The following is a 24092-nucleotide window of genomic DNA, read 5'->3' on the forward strand; positions in this document are numbered from 1 at the left end:
TCTAAATTGGGTTAATATATAATGAACTTGCTTCCCTAGAAACCAAACAGACCGTTTTGGTTACACATCGCTGACAGCTATAAGTGGTCCTTTCACCTCACCCCACGTCAGGGGCTGGCTAGCAAATTTTGTCCCGGGGAGGCGAGACGCAGCCTATTAGGAACATTTTAACAAAAATAAAATAAAATAATGCAGTTAGACCAATGACCCAGCCCAATGTAGCCCACAATGGTACCAGCCCTGGGAACAGATTCCCCCCAACCCAGCCAGCCCCTGCCGTAAGTCTTTTCTCCTTCAAAGCCCCATCAGTGCCAAATAGATATCTGATAAGAAAATAAATGGTTTCTAACTGCGGAAGAGAAGGGAAAGCCTTTCTGTTATATATATATATATCATATGGGGAAGTGTGATAAAAACAGTTACAATGCCTGCAATTAGTGAACACAAATGTTCCTAATTATTATTGTAGCTTTAAAAGGCGCTACAGTGCTCCGCAGCGCCAAACAGCACTCTTGGAGATAGTGGATCTGTCTAGGGCCCTGATTGGGGTTTGGTTCATCAAAGACTGTATGTGGTACCTGGAGCTGCATTGTCTACGGCTGAAGTGAGCGTTGTGTTATAGAAAGAGGCGGTCTGATTAGGACAGGACAATGCAGTCAAAGGAGAAATATTTATTTTAGTGTAGATGAGAAGTGAATTGGGTTAAGAGTACTTAGATGTCACTGTGTACATGTAGATTTGAGTGCGGGGGGGGGAGGGTATAAGGTTAGGTGAGGCTGAAGGAAAGGAGGTTGTTTTCGGAGAGTGGGAATGCTATGTTGGAGGAACTAGAGATGGAGCAGTACCGGGAGAAGACACGATCAAGGGAGTGTCCATCATAGTGGGTGGGCGATGAGGGCAACTGGGAGAGCCCAAAGGAGAGATTAACTGAAAGGAGTTTAGTGGCAGAAGAGACAGTGAGATTATCAATGGGAATGTTGAAATCGCCTAGTGGGAGAGTAGGGAGGTCAAGGTATAAGAAGTAAGTGATCCCCTTTATGACAGTTCTGTGAACAATTGTAAAATATAAAGTTTCAGGTATGTTACATTTATAGTTCCAGTTAAAGAATGTATTGTTCTTTTTTAACCAAATTGACGTATTCCCAACACTCCACAGGGACTGCACCGACTAAGGTGATCATTGATTTGATCATGGCTAAATCTGAAGGCAACTACTGGCTTCTCTTGGACCTCTCTGCTGCACTTAACTGTTGACATCTAACTTCTCATAGAATCGTTGGCTATCTTGTACACATACACTGTCCTACCGTGGTTCTCAACCTACTTCAGTGTTGGGTTCCCTGGATCCACCTCATTTCCACTTCCTCAGTTCGTGTACCACAAGTCTTGGTCCTAGGACTCCTGCTCTTCTTGATTTATACCACCTTTCTTAGAAAGCTAATGAAATCCTTTCAATTTCAGTATCACCTGCGATGAGGATACCTAAATTCATCTATCATCTCCAGATCACACACCATTGATATTGGCCCAAGTGGTCATCCTGGGTGACCTGTCACCACCTCAAACTCAATCAAAAAAAGCAAATATTCTTCCCAGAATTCAACAGAAGCATGACCCCAGTGCTATGAGTCAGAAGTGCTAACCACTGAGCCACCATGCTGCCCATATAAGAAACATTTCCACAATATGCATGCATCTCACACAAGACACTGCAAAAGCTCTAATTCATGCACTCATCTTCTGCTTTGCATTTCCCTCCTTACTGGTCTTCCCCTAACTAGACTTTCACTCCTACAATATATTTTGAATGCAGCAGCTAGACTTTTTTCACACTGTTCTTTTACTGCGACTCTATCAGTCCCTACTATTTGTTGCCTGTACTTAGCCAAATTCAATAGAAAATACCTCTACTAAAATACAAAGCTATTTACACCACCAACATACATCTCTTCAGTTGACCCCTCCACTTTGCCCAAGATCTGCATCTCTCTTCCACATGGTTTACATTCTCAAATTCCTGGTTATAGGACTTCTTACTCTGTGGAATGCCCTCCATTGTACAAAAAGGCTTTCTCCTATCCTCCAAAATTTCTTTGAAAACTTACCTCTTTTGGCAAACTTATCAGATTTCCAAACCATCTTCTTAACCTCCTTCGCCTATTCATCCGGACCACTACCAGTCTACACAAACTTGTATTTATTCTCCTTCTATGCCCAAACTACCCCCTTAGCTCCACTAAGCACTTTTTCCCATTGCAGTCTGGCTGGACCAATAAGCAATATGTGGCATTTAACCTCATGTATCAAACTCCTATTTTCTTGTAGATTGTAAGCTTGTGAGCAGGGCCCTCTTACCTTTCTGTCTGTCTGAGAATATCCATATAAAGTGGATAGAATATGCAGCTACAACCCACCTTACTTGAATGCATCACTTTCTCCTTCTTGGGTTTAGAAAGATAATAAACATGTTCTGGTGAAGCTTTGATCTCTGTATCTGCAGTTCTGTTGTCTCTTTATTCCTCCTCCTCTTTACTGTGTTCTTTCACTGCTGTCCATAATACTTAAACCCCATATTAGCCAACACCACTGCAAGGGTTTCCTTATTTATCTACAGATCATAAGGGGCCGCACAGTGGCTCAGTGGTTAGCATTCCTGCTTCACAGCACTGGGGTCATGAGTTTGATTCCAGACCATCTGTGTGGAGTTTGTATGTTCTCCCCGTGTTTGCGTGGGTTTCCTCCGGGTGCTCCAGTTTTCTCCCACACTCCAAAAACATACCAGTAGGTTAATTGGCTGCTACTAAATTGCCCTTAGTCTCTGTGTGTATGTTAGGGGATTTAGACTGTAAGCCTCAATGGGGCAGGGACTGATGTGAGCGAGTTCTCTGTACAGTGCTGCAGAATTAGTGGCGCTATATAAATAAATGAGGAGGAAACTCTGTACAGACCTTGGGGTGTATTTATAGTTCAACACATGTATTTTTTGTGATACTCCTTTCCGAAGTGCACCAATAAGGCATTTGTCCGTATTTAGTTTATCCTTACACTCGGAGAGGTGGCATGGGGCTGGGCAAGCGTAGTCTGAGTAAGATCATTAGGGTCCAAGAGTCACCTTTTGGTAGGTGAATAGATTGTGGGTACAACACAAGACAACGATGATCAATGCTATCTAGCCGTTTCGGATCGGTTGATTGCTTATGGACTTCAACTGATAAGTGACATAGTACGCGGCTATTGTATTATGTATCGCTATATATGAAGTGGTGGCCGTCTATTCGCCGGAATGGATGTTTCCATTTGGACTAATCCATTAGATATTTGAAATAGGGAACAATTAAATAAAAAGGTTTGTATTTAATTACATTTCATATTGAAAATGTAACTTTCACGTTTATCACCAACAATGTTAAGACAATATTCTCTCTCGGGCAGATGGTGACACTTCTTTATAATATTATGTTGTGTTTAATGCCATCGCTAGGCCATCACAGGACGCGAGTATACAAACTGTTTATGCCCAACGTACATCTGACGCAAACGCTACATTTTGAGCTCAACACATCTTGAGGTGAACATATGTGGGTAAAAACTTTTCTAGATGAACCAACTCATGTTTACATACAAGTTTGCTGATACTAAGCAGAGCCTGCACACTAGCAGCGCTACGAGAGAGCCTGACATAACCAGACATGCAAAGTTAGTGTTTAATTCTGGAAGTACTTTCTAGATAGTCAATAGAAAAGTCATAGTAAACAGGACAATAAATGGACTATCAAACGGACTACAGCAGAAAATAAATGAAAGAGCAATGGAAGATTTGTCATAATGTCACTTTTATTGCAGTGTATGAATTGCATACAGTAAAAATTTCACAGGTCATGGCGAGTCAACAGTTTTATGGTCCTTCTCATTATCATAACTACACAGCAGTAAACCATCTTCCCACACAACAGTTATCTGCCACTTACTAGAACGTGAGGAAACAAGGCCATGGTTAATAAAAAGAACCAAGTCCTTCTGCTTGTCCTCATTAACACGGTCACGCTTCCATAATATGTACAGATCTACTCCTATGAGCCAACGCGTTTTGTAGCATTCATAAATAGATACATGTAAAAGTTTTACATTTGAAAATGCAAGTGCGGCTTTTCACAAAGTGGGAGAATCCCTTTATCACTCGCTGCCCAGCTCCAATGGTAAATTCTTTTTTGAAACCTTTACAAAGTAAATATTTTACAAAGTGCACAGACGAAAAGAGAAATTGCAACAAATGGAAGCAGATCTTCTGAAATACTGTTAAAAATAAGTTTTCACTTTTAAAAAAAAAAAGGGAAAGATTTTTTTTTTAATTTAGGTTCACTAAAATGAACTTGAAACTGATAAACTAAATAAAGTTCACTAGCATGTCATTCTGCCAGTAAGGGCTCGTACACACCTATCCACTTTCTACGCATTCATAAATGCGTAAAAAGCTAATTAAAAATAGGACATAAGAGTTAAATATTTCCTACCATTTCTAAAATTTCAGAATGCAATACAACCCAATTCTCATTCGCTAATATGTTCTACCAGTACAATAGGTTGTTTTGGTTAAAATGGAAAAAACACATCACTAAAGTGCATGTTAGTTTTCATGGGATTTTCCCAGCACGTACTAGTGAAGGAGCCCCAGGGGTAAAGTGTGACATCAGGTCATAGAAAATCTGAACAAAAAAGAAAACAAAACAAAAAAAAAAATTAATCTCGTCAGGTGACACCTATAGAGAGATGAGTAAGAGCCATTCCTGGAGAATGACCTTTAAAAGCACAGAAAAGAATACAAATTTGAATACTGTCACATTCTTTGCTGTTACTGTACCATAATTAAATGTAGTGTAGCAACATATCACAAGGAGAATAAAAAAAAAAAAAAAAAGTACATCACAAACACTCAACACAACATAACAAGTCAATCGATATAATGCTATGTTCACAGAGGAGGAACATAACTATGACATGCAAGGTCAGCAGTGGCCATAAATTTATTTCAAATTCTTCCCTATGTACTGTGTAAGAGATAGCGCTCAACACCCTCCAATCATTATGCAGATGTATCTTAGTCTCTTATCTATGGGTTTGATCCCCAATGGAAGTCATCGCCAGCCCGTGGGCACACAACACTACAGCAGAGGTTATGTCTGCTGACATTGTCGCTTTAGCTGGCACAATCGTTGAGATCAAACACTGATCTACTCATGCCAGGACCCCTGTCCTGGCAATATATGTCCATTCGGGCTGCTCGAAATTGGGACTATCCCACAAAAATCAGGACGGTTGGCCGGCGAGATCCACTGGTCTAGAACATATCAGGTTAGAGACTATATTTCAGGAGAACGCATCCAAGCAGTTCACTAGAAACCGGTGACTAGAAAGGCTGCACTTTGTGGCTCATGCCTCCGTGAGGATGGGCTGCATTCCCGTGAATACCAATTCAGCTGGCAAAACGGCTGCCTTTAGTGTGTACGGGTACCTGCCCGGCTGCCCACCTAGAGCAACTAGTCAACATTGTCAATTCAATTAAAACACAAACACATTAGACTGCAGTATAGACAATTCATATCTCTCAACAGCACCAGGAATTGGGACAGGAAAGTGTCCATCTCGTGTTGGGGGTGTAGTCACATCATGATGGGGGCATGTCAAATCCCTTTTGAAACATTAGTTGTCCCTTTACCCCCCCCCACCCTAATCAGCTATTATTTTCCCCATGCACCAGTGGCAGTTGCGTACGGCATCCATTCACTGGTGCGGCGAACGGGAGATGGCTCCCAACATTGTGCCCCACGGGCCAAAGCTGTCTAGTCCGCATAATGCAACAGTACTCAACGCAAGGTAGTTGGATAAATTAGTGTTGTCTTGATCAAAGTTTCAAAACTTAAGTAACCAATTTAACAAATATTGGTATTTAGAGTCCTAATAAAAGTACCAAACAAAACCACACAGATGCAGATCTGTAATTACATTTCCCAGCAGGGCTGCTATAGGCTGTACTGAGACTTCAGCCATCAGCCAGTGAACCACAGCTTGCTTGACCCCCATTTAAGGGTTAAACCAACCAATAAGTGCTTTTTTTGGAATATACTTTAACTACGTTAAGTTTTATAAACTCTCTTTATAAAAGAGGGATCCCTTCCCACAAATCCGGTTATGGACAGTTCTACTACAATCCCATAGATTGTATGGTTCTATAAGAAAGATTGTCCCTTCATCTCCTAGACCAGGCCTGGCCACCCTGGGGTGCTCCAGATGTTGTGAAACTACAACCCCCAGAATGCTTTGACATTAGCCAGACAGCTAATAAGCTGCAGGGCATGCTGGGAGTTGTAATTTCACAACACCTGGAAAGCCACAGGTTAGCCAGGCCTCTCCTAGTCGTACAAGTGTCATTCAGCAATTCCTAGATTAACATAAGTAGCATGTTGTCCTAAAATCACATCTACCAGAAGCAGGCGATACATTGCAGGTACACAGTCTACAACCAGCAGCTTAGACTCTTATATTGTAAAATGTACAGAAATCTGCATGTTACCTGCCCAATATACAACAGATATATATATATATTAAAAAACAAAAAAGTGCATTTGTGTGAATATATACATACTATTTGTGCCAAAAGTGCTCTGTAAGTTCTCTGTATGGAAATGAAGCATCCCCTTTAAACAGGATAAGACACGGAGAAAAGGTTTACTGCTAAAACTCTATATTAAAAGACCACCTCCAAACCATGGATCAATAAACACAATGCAAGAACAGAAAACAGCCACACACAAAAAAAATAAAATAGATTACATAGTGTAACACATCCAAATAATTCACTTTCAGAATCATTTTCTCATATCACGACATTAAATACAAGTTTGAAGTTTTTTGAAATGTATCTTTTCATCACCTTCCGCAAAGCCTAACAAAATTATTTACCCTTTTTTTTTTTATTTCCTTCACACAAGACTGGTCAGTGCTTCGTCATTTAGGAAGTGGGCGACATCCGGTGGTTTAAGGTGAAGGATTATTAAGAGGTAGCGGGACGTGTGGTGTATAAGCAGTTCTACGGATGGCGTGCTAAAGAATAGCACAGTTTGCAGTAAAAATAACGAAAACAGCTCTTCTGGAGCAGTTTCCAATTAAGGTAAGACTTGTGACATTCACGTGTGCCCAAATTCTTACAAGCCGTTAATGGAAGATATCCTGGGAAAAATCCAGCCTCTCGTTTCCAGATCCATTCACTCTGCTCCGACCACTTTCTCCAGTCTTCCCAAGGTTCTCTTGTGAAACCGTATCACAGAAATTGTCATAGTTCACACCAGCATTTCCACAGGCTGAAATCAGTGGCTAAAAGTCATTTGAGAAATTTACAATATTTACAGGTTAAGTTCAGCCACGAAAATGTCTAAATCAGTCCGTAACGTTCGTTTAGCAGGTTCAGAACCGGAACAAGTTGATAAAGTCTTGTGGCGATAGAGAGACCAGGCAACTCTCTGGGTTGTTTGCTGTGCAGGGGTGCACTGTGCCCTGGGGTGAGAAATCGGGAGTTAGGTTTTGGTAGGAAATCAGAGTTAAAAAGAAATGGAACACATCAGTTAAGTCTAGTTATTGAGTCTGAAATCCTATGAAGCTTAGTCTTTGTTTTAAATTAAAAATAAACTTTTACTATGCAAACCACCGCTAGCCTATGTCCAATTGTTTGCTAGATACAGTTTAGCAGCGTGTATCTAGCACTTATCTGTTCTGCAGATTTTTCATTGTGATGGTCTAGGACAGGCAACCTGCGGCTCTCCAGGTGTTGTGAAACTACAAGTCCCAGCATGCTTTGCCAGTAGATATCCAGCAGATAGGTGGCAAGGCATGCTGGGATTTGTAGTTTCACAACACCTGGATAGCCGCAGGTTGCCTACCTCTGGTCTAGGGAAATGCAGTTCTGTCTAAGCCCATCCCTCCACACCCCCAATCAAGCATCACACACCAGATGCCATCAGGTTTGAACAGAGTAGTGTTAGTCTGGCCAACCCATGCTCTTCAGGTGTTGTGAAACTACAAGCCCCAGCATGCTTTGCCAGTAGATGGCTAGACAATAACTGGCAAGGTATGCTGGGACTTGTAGTTTCACAACACCTGAAGAGCCACTGGTTGCCAAAGTCCAGACAAGTGCAAATAGTGATTTTTTTCCAAGTTGGTAATACCCTTTTATAGCCAGCAGGTGTCACTCTTACTATTAAAAAATAAAACTGGAAGTGTTGCCCATAGCAACCAGATTCTAGCTATCATGTATCGAATACATTCTGTGATATGATAACTAGAATCAGATTGGTTGCTATAGGCAACACATCCACTTTTCCTGTTTACAAGCTTAATCAAATCTACCCTTTAGTTTTCGACAATGTTCCCCATAAAAGTCATTAATATAATATATTTCAATTGTGTTTACTTTTATACAACATCAAGGGGGAACATTCCATTATCCCATTGACACACTGCCCAGAAGTTGTCAGTGGAGCTTAAGCTGCCTGAAACGGGGATGGAAAATAAATTTTCCTTTACAGAGCTGCAGTGAAAGGTCAGCTTTACGTTCATGGTTCATATAGGATATAGTTCAACAATCTAAACTGAGTGCAGCAACATTGTTGCAACAAAGGTAAAAATAACAATCTTACAATAACGACTAGTTAGTCCTGGATGCCGGCCAAGTAGTATTGTCGTGAACAAGGAACAGAGGAGAATCTACACCACTGTCCTCTCAAACTCACTGCATACCTTGACTGAAATCTCTAGCTCACAAGTACATATGTTACAAACAACCTTAATATATGCTTCTTTTTTTTTTTTTTTACCCAGAAAGCAGCATAAATAGCTATAGTTTTTTTTATTTCTTTTTTAAAAAAGCTTATTTAAAAATAGGTGATATAAAGAACTGTCCCCCCCTCCCCCTAAAAAAAATAAAAATATTTTAGGATACTCGGAATATAAAGACATAAATTTGTACGGTAATAAGCTCCGGGCCATAAGACGACAGTACAAGTTGCTTCTCACCTTCCAGGACAGAATATGACAATGTCGGCAGAACTGTAGCGTATCCCCATACTGCTCTCTCCTGGGGTAACAGCGGATCAGTTTGAAGTACATTTTCTTCCAGTCCAGTTGCCCCTTATCTGATAAGATAAGCCTCTTGCGAATCTAAAAGTAAAAACATCAAAAAATATATATAAAAAAAGAGTATTGCATGTAAAAATTTGATCATTAGAACCACACAAAATGTAGTTACATTATTATTTGTGCTCAGAAAACCCAAGACGAATGGTCATTGTTTTAAAAGGCGGCCTAGAGCGAATGCCCCTTCCGTCCTCGCCTGAAACTAGTCCAGCTTAGTTTGCAGAGCTGACATTTCTCTTACAGCGCAGGAATTGAGGGTAATAGGTTTACGTATATTTAGACTTTTAGAGTGTCTACGTTTCAATTGTAGATTTTTAATAGGTGTATTTATTTAATAAAGGGGGAAACTAGCGTGTTAAAGTCACACAGACATCTGTCAAAGCAGGAGAGTAGAGATTGCACCCAGATTACACTTGTATTTTAAAATACTTCTATGTATCAGTTTGAAAGGGGGACACAATCCTGTCTATAGAGTGTTTTTTGAGAAAACATCTTTGATTTGTTGAGGACGAGTTTTTTTTACACTGCAGGAGATACTATGGTGCAACTCCCCGAATCATCTTTAATTGGATTTAATCCCAGGATGAGCACAGCCAGTAAATCTGCAATAATTGCTTCCAAAGAAGTCTGAAAATGTTGTTTTATGAAGCACTAATGAGAACACACTGTACAGAGCAGATCTGGTAATGTACTAAGAGCTACAGAGGACAGGCCAGGCTTTGTCATGTCTGACGTAACGCCGTGAGATGCCGTGTGTGTGTGGTTACCTGTCGCTCTGTAAAGTGATAGTGGCACAGTTCTTTCCACAACAGACGGTCTTCGCTCAGTCCTTGCAAATCCGAGGACACTTGGCCCAAGCACACGATGTCCCTCCCATCTGCAAACCGCTGCATGATGTTGAGTTGCAGACACAAGGGCAGATCGGTTAAGGTCATTCCCTTAACGGCCGGCTAAAGATAGAAGAGACAATGTGTTAAGCTCAGAAGAATGCAGAGAACTGCCCAACACGACACTGGAGATTTCCAGCACAAAACACTGAAGCATCATATCAGAAATATAGAACAGATTTTTAACACTTCTGAGGGGTTAGGCTGTCTCAATCCTCCCCCTCCCCCCCCTTTACACCCTTGAATTGCCTTTGCACCCCCCCTCCGAATTGGGACAAACGTGCCAGGCTTTAGGTCATGTTTATAAACACGTTATTATTAATAAGCTTAAAAAAAAAACAAAAAAAAAAACACAAACTTGAATTCTTCTTAACATCTAAAAACAAACAAACACTAAAAACACAACTACAAGAACCAAACAAGATCTCTGGTTGATCTCCACATAAGGATCATTTTACACGTAACCTGGTTCCATCTTACCCTGGTGATCTGGATGTTGTTCAGCTGGTGCTGCCAATCAACAATCGTTTCCATCCGGTAAACCCAGAAGTTGATGTTGCCCACCAGGACGGACTTGCCCACCCCTTGGACCAGCGTGCACAGCGACGTGTAGAGGTTCTGCAGCAATTCCTTGATCAGGCGAATGTTCTGCTGATCTTCAAGAACTGACAGGAGAAAGGAAGAGGGGACACAGTGATTAAGTCATTAAGACTAAGTGCATCCGTCACATATACAAACAGGACCAATATTCACACAGTCTATCGGTTCTCTAGGAACGAGGTATGAGGCACACATTGCCTTATGGCTCAATGAGATCACTAGCAATAAACTAGTAGGTAAGCTGCAGCCACCGTTACAAACAAGCTTTTATACCAGTGATGGGCAATACGCTGCCCTAGATCCACCTGTGGCCCTCTGAGTCTTCTCCTGTGGCCCCCAGCTCCTTCAGATGTGTATTATACCTTGTATAAAATGTTATTACAGACGGGTGTCGCTTTCTTTGATTAAATGTATTTATTTTAACATATTACTGAAATTAAGGGTAATGTGTGGCCCTTTGAAGGTTAGAGGGCCACGCAGGAGGCCCCTAAAGTGTATCAGGTTTGTCTATTGCTGCTTTATAAAATGATGCGGCAAGAATTGTGCCCGAGTCTGAGCGATGATTCTTTCTGAAGTGAGAAACAAAAGACATCTTGGAGCTCGTCGCTGTAAACGTGTGTTCCAGATTTTCTACCATCAGTTGCTTTCATATCTCCAATTCCCAAATATAAGTGAACGTCAAGCCTGGCTGTGTTATTCCTGGCAGCGGGAGAACGTCTGTAACATTTCAGGTGACTGTTTATATATAAAGCTTTTCCCAAGGTAAATATTTATTTAGCCCAATTCGGGGCGGTTGGATTCCAACCAGTGAAAACATCCTAAACACAACATTGCTGCAGAGACATTCATAGCCGGGGGGGGGGGGGGGGGAGGGGATTGTAGCGGACGCTGTACCTTTCTGGACGACCTTTTCCAATATATTCATGTAATTTTTCTGGGCAATGCCACTCAGGGACGTGAGCTGGGACTTTGCAATCAACTCCAGAAGCTGAGGAGAGAAAAATAAATAAATCCCAAAATGAATTATGTACATAGTCATACAAGCGAGTGCTGTAACCCATAGCAACCAGATATTGTCAAATAAAGGAGAAGAACTGTCTGATCGGTTGCTGTGGGATACAGAATATTTCAGTCATGTCCACCAGGTTATCAAATATGTTTTAAGTTGGATCCATAACTAACACAATACAAACTAATGTACATGAAAAGGCAGCTTATAAATAATCACTAGGAAAGAGATATTAGCGAGACACAGAGTTCAGCACACAAGGCCTGGCCAACCGGTTGCTCTCCAGGTACTGAAAAACTACAATCCCAGCATGCCCTGCCAGCTACAGGCTGACTATCTACTGGCAAAGCATGCTGGGGTTTGTAGTCTCAACACCTGGAGAGCCATAGGTAGGCCAGGTCTGATGTAAACAGGTCTACAACTCCCTTGTAACATACAAAAACCCAAGAGGGGGAGAGGTCAATAGAAAGTCCATCTTCAGGGAAGGAAGTGAAGCCTCTGAATGTGGAATACAGAGACTAACCAAATTCCTGCCGATATGGCCTTTTCGTTGTGCGGAAGCTGCTATTCTCTGATCCCTCAATATCGGCTGCAGTTTACTGGACTGGAATAGTCTTTATTGTTACACGAAACCCTCTATACTATTGCAAATTATTTTATTGCATACACACCGGTCTAACGGAGACAGGAGATAGCAGCTGAGTGAGTAACAGGCAGATCGTTGGCACAAGGTTATGTCACATGGAAAATAGTTTTATAATAACTGAAACCCCTGCGCCACCTGGCAGCGCCGTCCTCTGGTGACTCACACCTGCCCCTGTCACTCACACCTGCCCCTGTCACTCACACCTGCTCCATGTGTCTTGGTCCAAAGCATCATGACTCAGTGGTCGATCACCTTCCTTTCCACTACTTGAGCCAACACAAGTCTACACCAGGGGTCCTCTGAGAGAGCGAGGACACAAAGGTCACCAATCACTACCCGACTGCTGGGCTGGAGAACAGCCAGCCACCTAACACCACAAGGATGAGGCTGCATTCGGAATGCAAAGAGTCATTCTTTCAGTAATATATCTCCTTTTTTATCAAACTCCAGGAGAAAAAAAACAAAAACAACAAAAAACACAACAACAACATCTAGTTATGTATTAACTATATGCTGCCGTAGCATAGATGCACAACAGTCCCTTATTCCTGGCAGTGACTCTGCACTGACACAGGCAATAACATTCCAGCAACGATTCAAGTTACATGTTGTCAGCGGCCCGGTTTATAGATCATGTGACTTGAACTCTAGAACACAAACACAACCTGTTGTGTAATCACATGACCCCGCATGGAGCAATGTATTGATCCATCTACAGCCTGATGTCCACCGCAAAACTGAATGTGTCATCCCCAGCTGTCCCACCTAAGTGGACAAATGCCACTTGTGTATTCAGTGTACTGTGTGGGCTAAAGAAGAAAGGTCTGGCAGATATTTCAGAGATAGACTAGTTAGAGAAATATGTTGTTAGGAACACGTTAAATGATAATATGAGATTATTATGTGTAAAAATTGAAGGAGCGAAACTAAATCACAAACTTCAGATAGAACGAGAGGAAATGGTTTAAAACTTCTAATAAAAATAATTTAAGATCACATACAAAGAGACTTACAATTCAATATTTGCAACCTTTAACTATTCAAGTAGAGAAACACTATATAAAAGTGTTGCTACAAAGACAAAGAGTAGATATAGTATATATAAAAAAAAAAAAAATTGTTTAACTACATCTAATATTTCCTTAGGTAAATATATCCCAATTTTGTCCTGTGTGGGTGGATTCCTATCTCTTGGGAGAAGGGAGGATTATCCTGCTTTGTACTATGGGACCCGGTCAACACTACAGTATCTTAATGGGCAAAATACAGAATCTAAAACACAGTCCATCATCCCACCAATAGCTAAAACTAGAACTCCTGGGGGTAAATGTATCAAAATTCCGGCAGGCTTGAAAAGTGGAGATGTTGCCTATAGCAACCAGATTCTAGTCATTTATTTAGTACATTCTACAAGATGATAGTTAGAATCTGATTGGTTGCTATAGGCAACGTCTCCACTATTCAAACCCGCCGGACACTCGCAGCGCGATACATTTACCCCTGAGAATCGATTCTTCATTATCAATGATTCATAGTAATACTTGTGTGATCTGCACAAGCAAAAACAAATCATTTACCATCATAAATATGTTAGAAATTATATTTTAATGGATTTCTTATTAAAAGTTTAAAAAATGGCCATGGTGCTAAAACAAAATAGTTATGCGTAGAATATATCCAAGGCTTGATTAGGTTTTGGATAAGCCAATGATTTATTTAAGCAAGTGTATTCCCGGGAAGTGTTATTGGATTCATTTTGGCTTAAATATTAATGGTGTGAATCATTTAGAAGTTCTCAGGCATTGCTGAGTATTGATCAGTTAAGCAGCATTTCATTATTTGGCGTTTATCTGCCACACACACACCAGATGTTTTCCCCAAGTGCCGTGGATCAGAGAGGAGGGGATCCAGCATAGTGCTGGACTCCTAACCCATTTACTGTGCCTTATGGCTGAAATAAAGCATCTGTAGGTGCTGTAATAAATCTGCAAGTGGATCAAGCTGAAAACAACAGTCAATATCGACAAACTGTTTTGCACCGACCGCCCTCATTCGTGCTCAGTGTAGAATGCAGATAAACCCTTATTGCTGGAAAAAAAAAAAAAGTGGCAGCCGTTGCTTGTAGTCAGCATTGCTGTATTCCACCCACAGAAGAGACTTCCAATTAATTTCTTTATTTTTGTTAATGAGGGATATAGGTTTATTTTTTGGTGGGCGATTACATTCAGTGTCTGTTTATCTCCTCTATAATTACATTCCTCACGTTTATCTTCTCCCCACTGAATAACAGAAAAATGGCTTCAAACAGCTTAACAAAAAATAAAAAATGGGAACAGAAGTTCTGTATGTAGAAGGTTGACTAACAAAAGGTTTAATCCTCAGTGTTCCAGGTTATTGCAACAAAAGAAAGGAGCGTGTGAGAGAATGACATCACCTAGGGTGACTCACTGAGTGTTGGATCATGTGACACGTGGGGCAGAGATTATCCTTAGGCTGCATCATTTCTCTGTTCTTAGTGTTCCATGTGCACATTGTGAGCGCTACATGTGTTTGTCCTATTCATAAATGTTGTCGTTCAGCACAGAGGCCACATTCCATACACGTTCGCTCCCCAAAGACGACAACACTCTAGTGACTAAACAGGAGGACAGTTTTGCAAACGTTATCGTGCATCAGGAATTTACAACAAAGGTTGCAAAATACACAGAAAAGAGAAATAATATTGCTTTCAATTATTTCAGTGGTCAGGGAACAGGGGTAAATTACCCCAAATGGGGTAAAAATGAAATTCCTGGGGGTAATGCTGCCGATTCACATGCTGTCAGTTGGATTGTAGACCCCTTTAAATGTGAAATTGCTGTTGTACCAGAAGAGCCTCAAGGGTTGGCAGAGGCACTTCTTGATCTTCGATGCAATAATGAAGCACGTGTTGCATTTGAAAACAAAGCAGATCTGTCATATTTTTGGATGTCAACAGCTGCAAAGGCATCAGAATTGCACATGAGGAGGCAGTCAAAAAGTTGCTGCCTTTGCAACAACCTACCTTTGTGAACAAGGATTTTCCACTCTAACGAACATAAAAAAAACAAAGCAGAGAAATGGATTGGACTCTGAAGACTGTATCCACATTGCTCTGACATCAAAATGCCCCAATATTGATGCTCTCGTATCAAAAATGAAGCAACATCATTTCTCCAAAACCTGAAGTTTTGAAGCTGAAGCTTTCAAAGAAATCTTGAATATAGTCAATAAAATTTTTAATTCCAATAATTAATAATATATGATTCCCTTCCTTTCAAATCAAGGGGGTAACGTCGGTGTATCTAAATATATTTTGGGGTAAAAAGTAAAAAAAGTTTCCTGACCCCCGACTTATTTTCTACCAACTGATCGCTAGTGTCGTGCTGCCCTCTCTATCCCTACATGACCTAAACGCCACCATGTCTCAAACTGTGTGAATAAGATACATTTATTTTACAGATAAAGACTTTCCACGCCCAGGTCTGAATAAGGTCTATATACCTAGTATGCAACACAAGAACTCCAACTTTGATACATCAAAACTTTTAAAAAGGAAGAGTGAAGGTGTTGCCCATAACAACCAATCAGATTCTAGCTATCATTTATTCAGAACATGATTAGCTACAATCTGATTGGTTGCTATGGGCAACATCTCCAGTAACCAGACAATTTGTCTTATTGGTTTTGTTAGTAACTAACCAGAAGAAAGATTTTTTTGGGGAAACTGAGCATTCTTTGGGGAAAAGATCATCTTGTTTAGCACAAATTTATCCCAGATTTATCCAGAGCGGCCTGTTCTCAAGGGAGGCATCCAGAAGGACTACAAGGAAGGACGAAGCCTGAAGTGACCCATCACATTGTGTCATGTTAGTGGCGCTGCCGGAGTCTCGTTGTATTGCTGGTTTTGAAACTAATACAAAAAGCGTCTGGATAATCCTGTGCGATTACACAGACGCTGCCAGGATGGCAAGACGACAACTGTAAATTACATTTTAGTCATCTCTGCCAAGAGCAAGGTAAATATTATGGAGAAAAGTCCTAGAGCAAAATAGATCTTGTCCTATGTGCAAGTCTGACTGGAGGTCACAATAGAACATTAGGGATCATAAGTGTCCCTGATACTGTCTACATTGAGAGAATAGGTGTCATTTCATACAGAATTACGTCTTAAAACAACCCCAAACACAATAAACTTTACCTAAATGCTCAAAAGATTTAAGTGCTGGGACGTAAACTTTATATCAACCCCCACCCAGAGAAAATACATCATGGTGGTTCATCGACTACAGCAGAATATTCTTACAATACAGAAAGCATAATTAGGTGTCAAAGCATAAGAATCATTTTTGCTGTAAAAACAAACAAACCACAAGCACAAAACTTGTCCCAACATCCCACACCAAGTTATGCCGACTGAGGCGAGGTGTCTTGCGGCTTGGTAGAAAATGCCCCGCATAGCGATATAAATTATAGATACTCACTCTCACAACGTAGTTGAATCTTCGGGAGTCCAGGATGGCGCTGGAAAAATCCAAGCGGTTGAAGGCCTCGCCTAGCGTGCAATAGCCGTGACGCTGGAAGTGAAGAACATTACAATGACTTTTATTTGTATTTTTGGAAACAAATTCTGCAGTTAAAAGGGAACTCCACCGTCACAGAAATCTACTGTGCAGGCATATTTGCTAATTTCCATTGCCCTAGGTGCCAGAGAGGGGCGGCAGTTGGCCTAGTGACCTAGCCCAGTGTAGCCCACCACGGGGCTGGCCTGGGGGATGGGCCGGCCCCTCCTGCCCCTGCTAGGTGAATACAACAGATCTGCTGTGTAGATACAGCGATATCTAATACACGTATCTCTTATTTGTTGATCTATCCAATATGAATACAAATAAAGTAATCTGCCCGATACTAGAATTCACTGGAGGTGGAGATCTCCTTAAATAGTTTTTTTTTTTTTTTTCTTAACTTTGTTGCAAATACTTTACATTATTCTAAAAAACGAATACAGTAGCTGCATTTGAAGTCTGTGGTAATAACACTTCAGTAGGGGAGTAACAGTGTTGTGGCCGTAACAAGGCCCAGTACACACAATCTGTGGGGTGATGTCACCACCAGTATCACCAATAACCAGCAGAAGACACGGACTGTAGGGCCAACCTGTGCACCTCAAAGTGTTGTAAAACTACATGTCCCAGCATGCTTTGCTAGTAGATAGTCAGCCGATATCTTGCAAGGCATGATGGGACTTGGAGTTTCACAACATCCTGAGAGCTACAAGTTGATCAGGCCTGTTCTAGGTGGTATATTTACTAAACTGCTGGTCAGATTCTACCTGTCATTTTGTAGAATGTACTAAATAAATGATAACTAGAATCTGATTGGTTGCTATAGGCAACATCTCCACTTTTTCAAACCCGTAGTTTAGTAACTATACCCCATAGGACTTATTCACTAGCATTGAATTTAGGAGAAACATTTGCACTGAACCACAGCAACCAATCAGGAATCAGCTTTTATCTTTGAAGATTAAGTTAGACACTAAAAGCTAGAGTCTGATTGGTTGCTACCCCAAATATTGTAAATCAGTCCCAAAGTCTGTGAACAGATAAAGAAGGAACTGCTGATACCCATAGGCTCGCTGGAACGTGTAGTCTTAAAAAAAACTGAGCTTGTTATGGCAAAAAACAAATGTTGCACTGAACAGCAGATTCACAGAAGAGCTATGTTGGCCAGAGCTCTTATTAGATCAACACATATTTTCAGATTTTCCCATTTTAGACATATAATGTTGGAGAAAGTGAGGATCATGGTGGAGTCACTGCACCCCTTACTCTATGGAAGGCCCCCCCACTACTGGTTAACATAATTGTTTACAAAAATAAACAATGTAGAAGAGTTTCTCACCTCTTTGGTGCTCCCCTTGTGCACATAGATCCACTTCTCCTGATGAGAGTCTGTTAAGACATCAAAAGTTAGATGTAAGAGTTTCTTACATAAGTAGGAAAATTAATATTTTCATCAGTCAAACAAACCAAACATTATAACCGGACCGTCGCTCACAGCGCTCAGATACCCCCAATGTCCACACGCCTCATACAGACCCCAGTGTGTGACAAGGACAGCATCAGCCACTTACATTGTGTCTTTGTATTGTTGTTCAGATAATCCTTCTTTCTCTTCTTAGCAGCGACATCGTAATTTAGATTTTTGAACAGATTCTCCTTATTGTTCTCCACGTTGCAATAACTGTAAGTGACAACGAGGATAAGAATTACAACCGTATATTAAAATACACACTATATGTAGGGATTTCACTTGATTCTTATATTAATTGCCATATACTGTATATAAAAGAACTTAATACAAGATACAACCCTCAGATTGCAATAAAACAGCGCCCCCCAGTGGCCAAGTTACCATGAACAAACAGGATAATTGTCTGAAGCATTGCCAAGACAGTTACCCACACACTATAAATATATATATATATATATATATATATATATATATATATATATATATATATATATATATATATATATATATATATATATATATATACACACTCTAGTTAAACATATTAGCAGCTTGTTGTATGAAAATAATTTAACAGTCTTTATATTATTATATTTCCCTGCAGAAAGGCTGGTTTTGCATTCAAGAAATGCAGTAATGTTTTCTTCCAATAACTGGTAATGACTAAGTAAAGGCAGTGATCCTATGTAGCTGCATGTGGACAAGTCACAACATGTCAAACCATTATACACTGGCTTTCACTTGGTTCTCCATCAGTAATATTATTGAAACATTGCTGACCTCTAAAACAATCTGTCACCTCTAAATAGACCATTTGGATTAGCATTAATAAGACTGACGCCGAGTATCTCAGTATCGTTAGGTAGAAACGCCAACTATTTTTAATGTACTTTTTTTTGGCTTGTTTATATATTTTCTCCAAAGAGCCTATATATTCATTAGTAATTCAGGATATGGGCAACAGAGCACGCAGAACGTTTATAAACATACTGTAAAGAATGTTTTACCAGGAGCAAAGCAGCAAAAAAAATAAATAAATATATATATATATATATATATATAGTACACATTAACAGGTAGATGGCACGAGTAGGGTTAGAACCAATTGTAACCAGTCAGAGCACTATAATGTTAGCAGCAGCACAGAGTATTTCTGCTCAGCCAACTCTTGCGTATACTTGTGTACGCAATTTTGAAGTGGGAGGGGCTAGAGCAACACGTAGCCATCTAAATGTTCAGAGCAGTGATGTGAGGCTCCTGTCAAACTGCTGGTAGAAGATTGTGTTATCCAACATAACTCTGTATGAAAACAAAGTTCGTTTGCCGGGCCCATACTTGAGTTACACAGACAGTGCTAGAATGTTTACAAATAACAAAGTAACTGTTAGTAATCAGACTAACTGTATGACTCCGGGCAGTGATACATAATACAAACATCACAGCTGTCGTGTACAAGTCCTCTACTGACCAATGAAGCAAGTATTCGGCTGTCTAACCCAACATAGAACAGAATGCAGCCAATCCCTTTACCAGGGACTAGTGGCATCACTGGGCACGAGCACGGTGGGCAATACTGTGTACAGGGGAGACGTACAAGTTAACGGTGCCGGTTTGTGCTTGTTGAAGGATTGGAATAAAGAGTGTCAGGAGCCTGTGTTGCATTCATGAAAAGAGCCAACACGAAGAACAGCATGTAAAAGCCTGCTCTGTGGGTGAATGGTCTCCTCTGTTATGCCAAACGTTGCCCAACAATAGCTTACGTAACACAGCAAATTAACAGTAATATGTCAGAGCCAGACGCGTTTCACATCCAAAAAACATAATGCACCTTCTGTAGTGTGTACAGTCTGCTCCAGGAACCAGGAGGGGCTGCCAGGCCGCTGCTCCTGGTGTTTAAATTGTTTTTTTTTTATCCCCCCCACATACTTATAAGAGGTCCAAGGAAGATCTATATGATCACACAGCAGAGGAGTCACCTCCTGGTGTAAGAGTCGTCTCCGGTCAGTCCAGGCAGGATTAACAGATTTAGAATATTTTGTGGCACTGTAAGGAGACCACTAAGGTCAGAGGGGGGGGGGGGGGGGATCCAACTAAAACATTACACCCACATGGAAAAACTAAACGCAACTCACATCTCATATATATTATACAGGCATTACCTTAAGAACTCCACTTTACAACATTGTATAGCTGGTTAATGTCAGATTAAAAGAGAACACATAATTCAGGTTTCTGAACATATCCATGAAATCTAGAAGCATATATCTTTCAGGAATATGAAAAGCAATATTAGGCATACTTGCCAACTCTCCCGGAATGTCCGGGAGACTCCCGCATTTTGCGAGAGTCTCCCGGACTCCCGGGAGAGAGTGTGGCAATCTCCCTGATCTGCCCACTTCACTGGGCAGAATTCGGTTCAAACGCCACGATTCACCAGGAATCGCAGCAATTTCGGCGCCCCGCCCCCTGCACGCCCACGTCCCCGTCGGCATCTCCCGGAAGCTGAAACAAAAATGTTGGCAAGTATGATATTAGGCAACAGCCGACCCTCCAAGCCTCCACCTGTGGCCCCCCCGAGCCTCCACCTGTGGCCCCAGCTCCGTCCTGCTCTAAATTCAGATTTGTTTGTAATCACTTAGAACATTTATTTATCTTACTTTAAAGTGTCTGTATATTAATATGTTGTTATCACAGATAGGTGTCTCTTTCTTTGATTAAATATGTTTTAAGTCATCGCTATGATTAAGGATAACGTGCGGACTTGCTGGAGGTTAGAGGGCCCTCCCATGTGGCCCCTGATGTGTATCAGGTTGCCTATCATTGTAGAGAGCCCCAGAGACTCTGTACAGGTTCCTGTTAGGGCTCCTATCCTGATGAACGGTTATTAGGTAAGTAAGGACACATGTTTAAACTTACACATTTACAATGAATCACCTCTTGCATTATAAATGTCCTGTGACAATTCTCTGACACACACATCGCGCTTTACAAAACATCTGTCAATAATACACTGACGGCCTAAACTGCCTGGCACAAAGGACTCCTTTACGTCTATAAATAGTGTGTTGTTCTGCCAGAAAGACATACAAAGGCCAACTAACATGATCTGGCTCCTCGTTACAGCCTCAAGTGAAGTAGAGAACAGACACAGCAGGAAAAATACAGAAAATAGTTGAAAACAGCGATTCAGCACCAGTAAAATACACAGTATTCTAATCTATTGTTATTTTAGTTATAAAGCACCAATATAATCTATGGAGCTGCACAATGGAGAGAAAAAACTACCAACTGATATATATTATTATTGCACCATTCATATTATTTGTCTATATGTTCAACACAGATTAGAAGATCATGTACAATCATGCAATGGATTTAGAGCAAAATCCTACTTGCATTCATTAAACTAATCATTTGCAAAATGTCAGATCATACAGGGTTTATTAGGAGACATAAACCTCTGTGTTTCTGCACAATCACATCGTGCTGGGTATACATTGGCACACAGTATACAGTGCAGGATCAGCTGCCAAGGATTTGGGGCAATGCCATCCAGCCCATGATCTGCTTGACATATTCCAGGACCATTGCCAACAATGAGTGTAGCGCCATCTACAGGGGGGTCGGGGGTATGACAGGTCACATGCTTTCCTAAGAGTAACAAAAACAATCTGCTCTCCAAAAGCTTTTACAGCCAGCTCAGATCACGGGCAAAGGGGATCCAGATCTCTAGAAGGCTCCATGGCACTGTTTACATTGCCTTATTCTAAGCCTCACACAGGAAGCAGCCTTGGATTGTAGAAGTGCTGCATCACTGCCTATGCATAAGATCATCACTACAGGCACAAGGTTATAGCATAGTCCAAAGGAAAGCAATCCAAGACTCTCCAGCTGTTGTGGAACTACAAGTCCCATCATGCCCCACCAGCTGAGACTTGTAGTTCCACAGACAACCTGTCTTGCACACAATGCAAATATCCTTCTTCCAAAACAATATTGCTTCTTAATGTAATACAAAAAGACCAGACTTATTGCCAGAAACACAATGATAATACACGGATAGCAAAATCTGCTTTGTAAATCATGCTGATAGTATCAAAAACAAACCAGCTGTTACTAGATTCAAAGACAAAAAGGTTTAACAGAACACCGTGGACATCCCTTTGGTTTCTACCCATTTCGATTGTAAGCTCTTGGGGCACTGTCATTTTCACAAACGCATTCTTGATCCTTTGCATGATTGAATACAACCAAAATTAAATCTATGGGGTTGTGGTTTATAAACAGAAGGGCATTTTGTGACACAAAGTAGCATTGTTTATTATTATTATTATTATTTAGTTATTATTTTGTTGTTCAGGACTCACCTGTTGATGTCAGTGACAAAGTTGCTGTGTTCCTTCAAAAACCTTTTCCAGCCATCCTGAGTCTTCACCCAGTTCTGCCCTGGGGACCTCCAGTCCTGTCCTAGGAAAGGCATTGTCTGAGCTATTGTCTTGTGCCAGCTGATGGCTGCGCTGCTGTCAGCTGCTGCAATGTTTTCTATCTACTGTTCCCAGGACTGTGCTGTGATATTTATAGTCCAGGCTTTGTTGCCGGAAGCCCCAGGCCCGGCCCCATGTACTGACACGTGGCTTTGTTTATACCTCAGCTTTGTTATTGCAAAACTGGAAACTCAATCTGCAGATTCTGTGCAGAGAGCAACAGCTGCAGCTGGGTCACATTGTATCTTCCTCATCACAGGACACCCCCTCTTCCCTCCCCCCTTTTGCAGGTGAAACCCCCCCCCTTGTCCCCCTTCCCCTCAGATTGTGCTATAAACACTGCTGGGTTTAATGAGAATGCAACTGTAACTCTTGTGCAGCTGATCTGTCTTGTATACAGCGATATAATGACAGTATCACATGCATAGATCTCTGACAGCAGAGGGTGGTGTCATTTGTATGCTCTCAGTGTGTTGCAACAAGGGGTCATTAAGCTGTAAGTTGGTTGTGTCCAAGGAAAATAGAAATACATTTAGTGCATTAGATTAAGACGTTCGTTGAACAATGATTCAGAAAGGTTGTTTCCTCTCTCACCATTTGTGTCATGTGTTTTAGACCAGAGGTGGGTCGGGCCCCAAATGAGGTACTAGAATTTGCTTTTGGGGGCCCTTGTTTGATCTTGATGGTCAGATACACAATGCATTCTGTTGGAAAACACCTCTTTTGGATTTTTGAGAATAATGGCACATAGGCACTTGTGGTCACAGCTAGAATCTTGTTTTTAAATGATAATGGACAAGAGGATGGCACAGTGGTTAGCATTGCTGCCCCACAGTACTGAGGTCATGGGTTTGATTCCAACCAGGGCACTATCTGTGTGGAAAAAATACTAAAAATGTCACAAATTGCCCTATAAGTTAAGTTATCAGAACTTGTTGTTGACGAGAGCTTCCCCTTTAGCAGCCCCCTTTCCCATGGATCCAGATATGTTCACCAGTACTCAGTTGTCTCTACAGGCCCGGCGCTCCCATTAGGCAACGTTAGGCAGTTGCCTAGGGCGCTGGGCTCTGAAGGGCGCCACAGGATTAAAAAGCAGATATACTTTATATTGTAAAACTGTGGGGCGACCGCGGACATACCTTCCACGGCCGCCGCACAGCTATGGATCACCATCGCCCAAAACCGCCCCCTCCAACAGCACCTCCATCTCCTTCACTCCCCCTCCCCTC

The 24092-nt window shown here is 41.2% G+C and overlaps 1 protein-coding gene across 1 annotated transcript; it reads right to left on the minus strand.

The window, feature by feature from the left end:
- Positions 1–3816: 3816 nt before the first annotated feature.
- On the minus strand, positions 3817–22937 carry FBXO32 (F-box protein 32). The gene is made up of 9 exons (XM_075214031.1): positions 22747–22937; positions 18480–18589; positions 18248–18297; positions 16828–16920; positions 11565–11658; positions 10551–10735; positions 9951–10133; positions 9064–9207; positions 3817–7548 (listed from the first exon to the last, which is right to left on the minus strand). Exons 1-9 carry the CDS (start codon positions 22857–22859, stop codon positions 7459–7461), a joined length of 1062 nt encoding a protein of 353 aa, XP_075070132.1. The 5' UTR covers positions 22860–22937; the 3' UTR covers positions 3817–7458.
- Between the last annotated feature and the right edge of the window lie 1155 nt (positions 22938–24092).

Source organism: Mixophyes fleayi, chromosome 5, assembly GCF_038048845.1.
Source record: "Mixophyes fleayi isolate aMixFle1 chromosome 5, aMixFle1.hap1, whole genome shotgun sequence".
Taxonomy (NCBI): Eukaryota; Metazoa; Chordata; class Amphibia; order Anura; family Limnodynastidae; genus Mixophyes; species Mixophyes fleayi.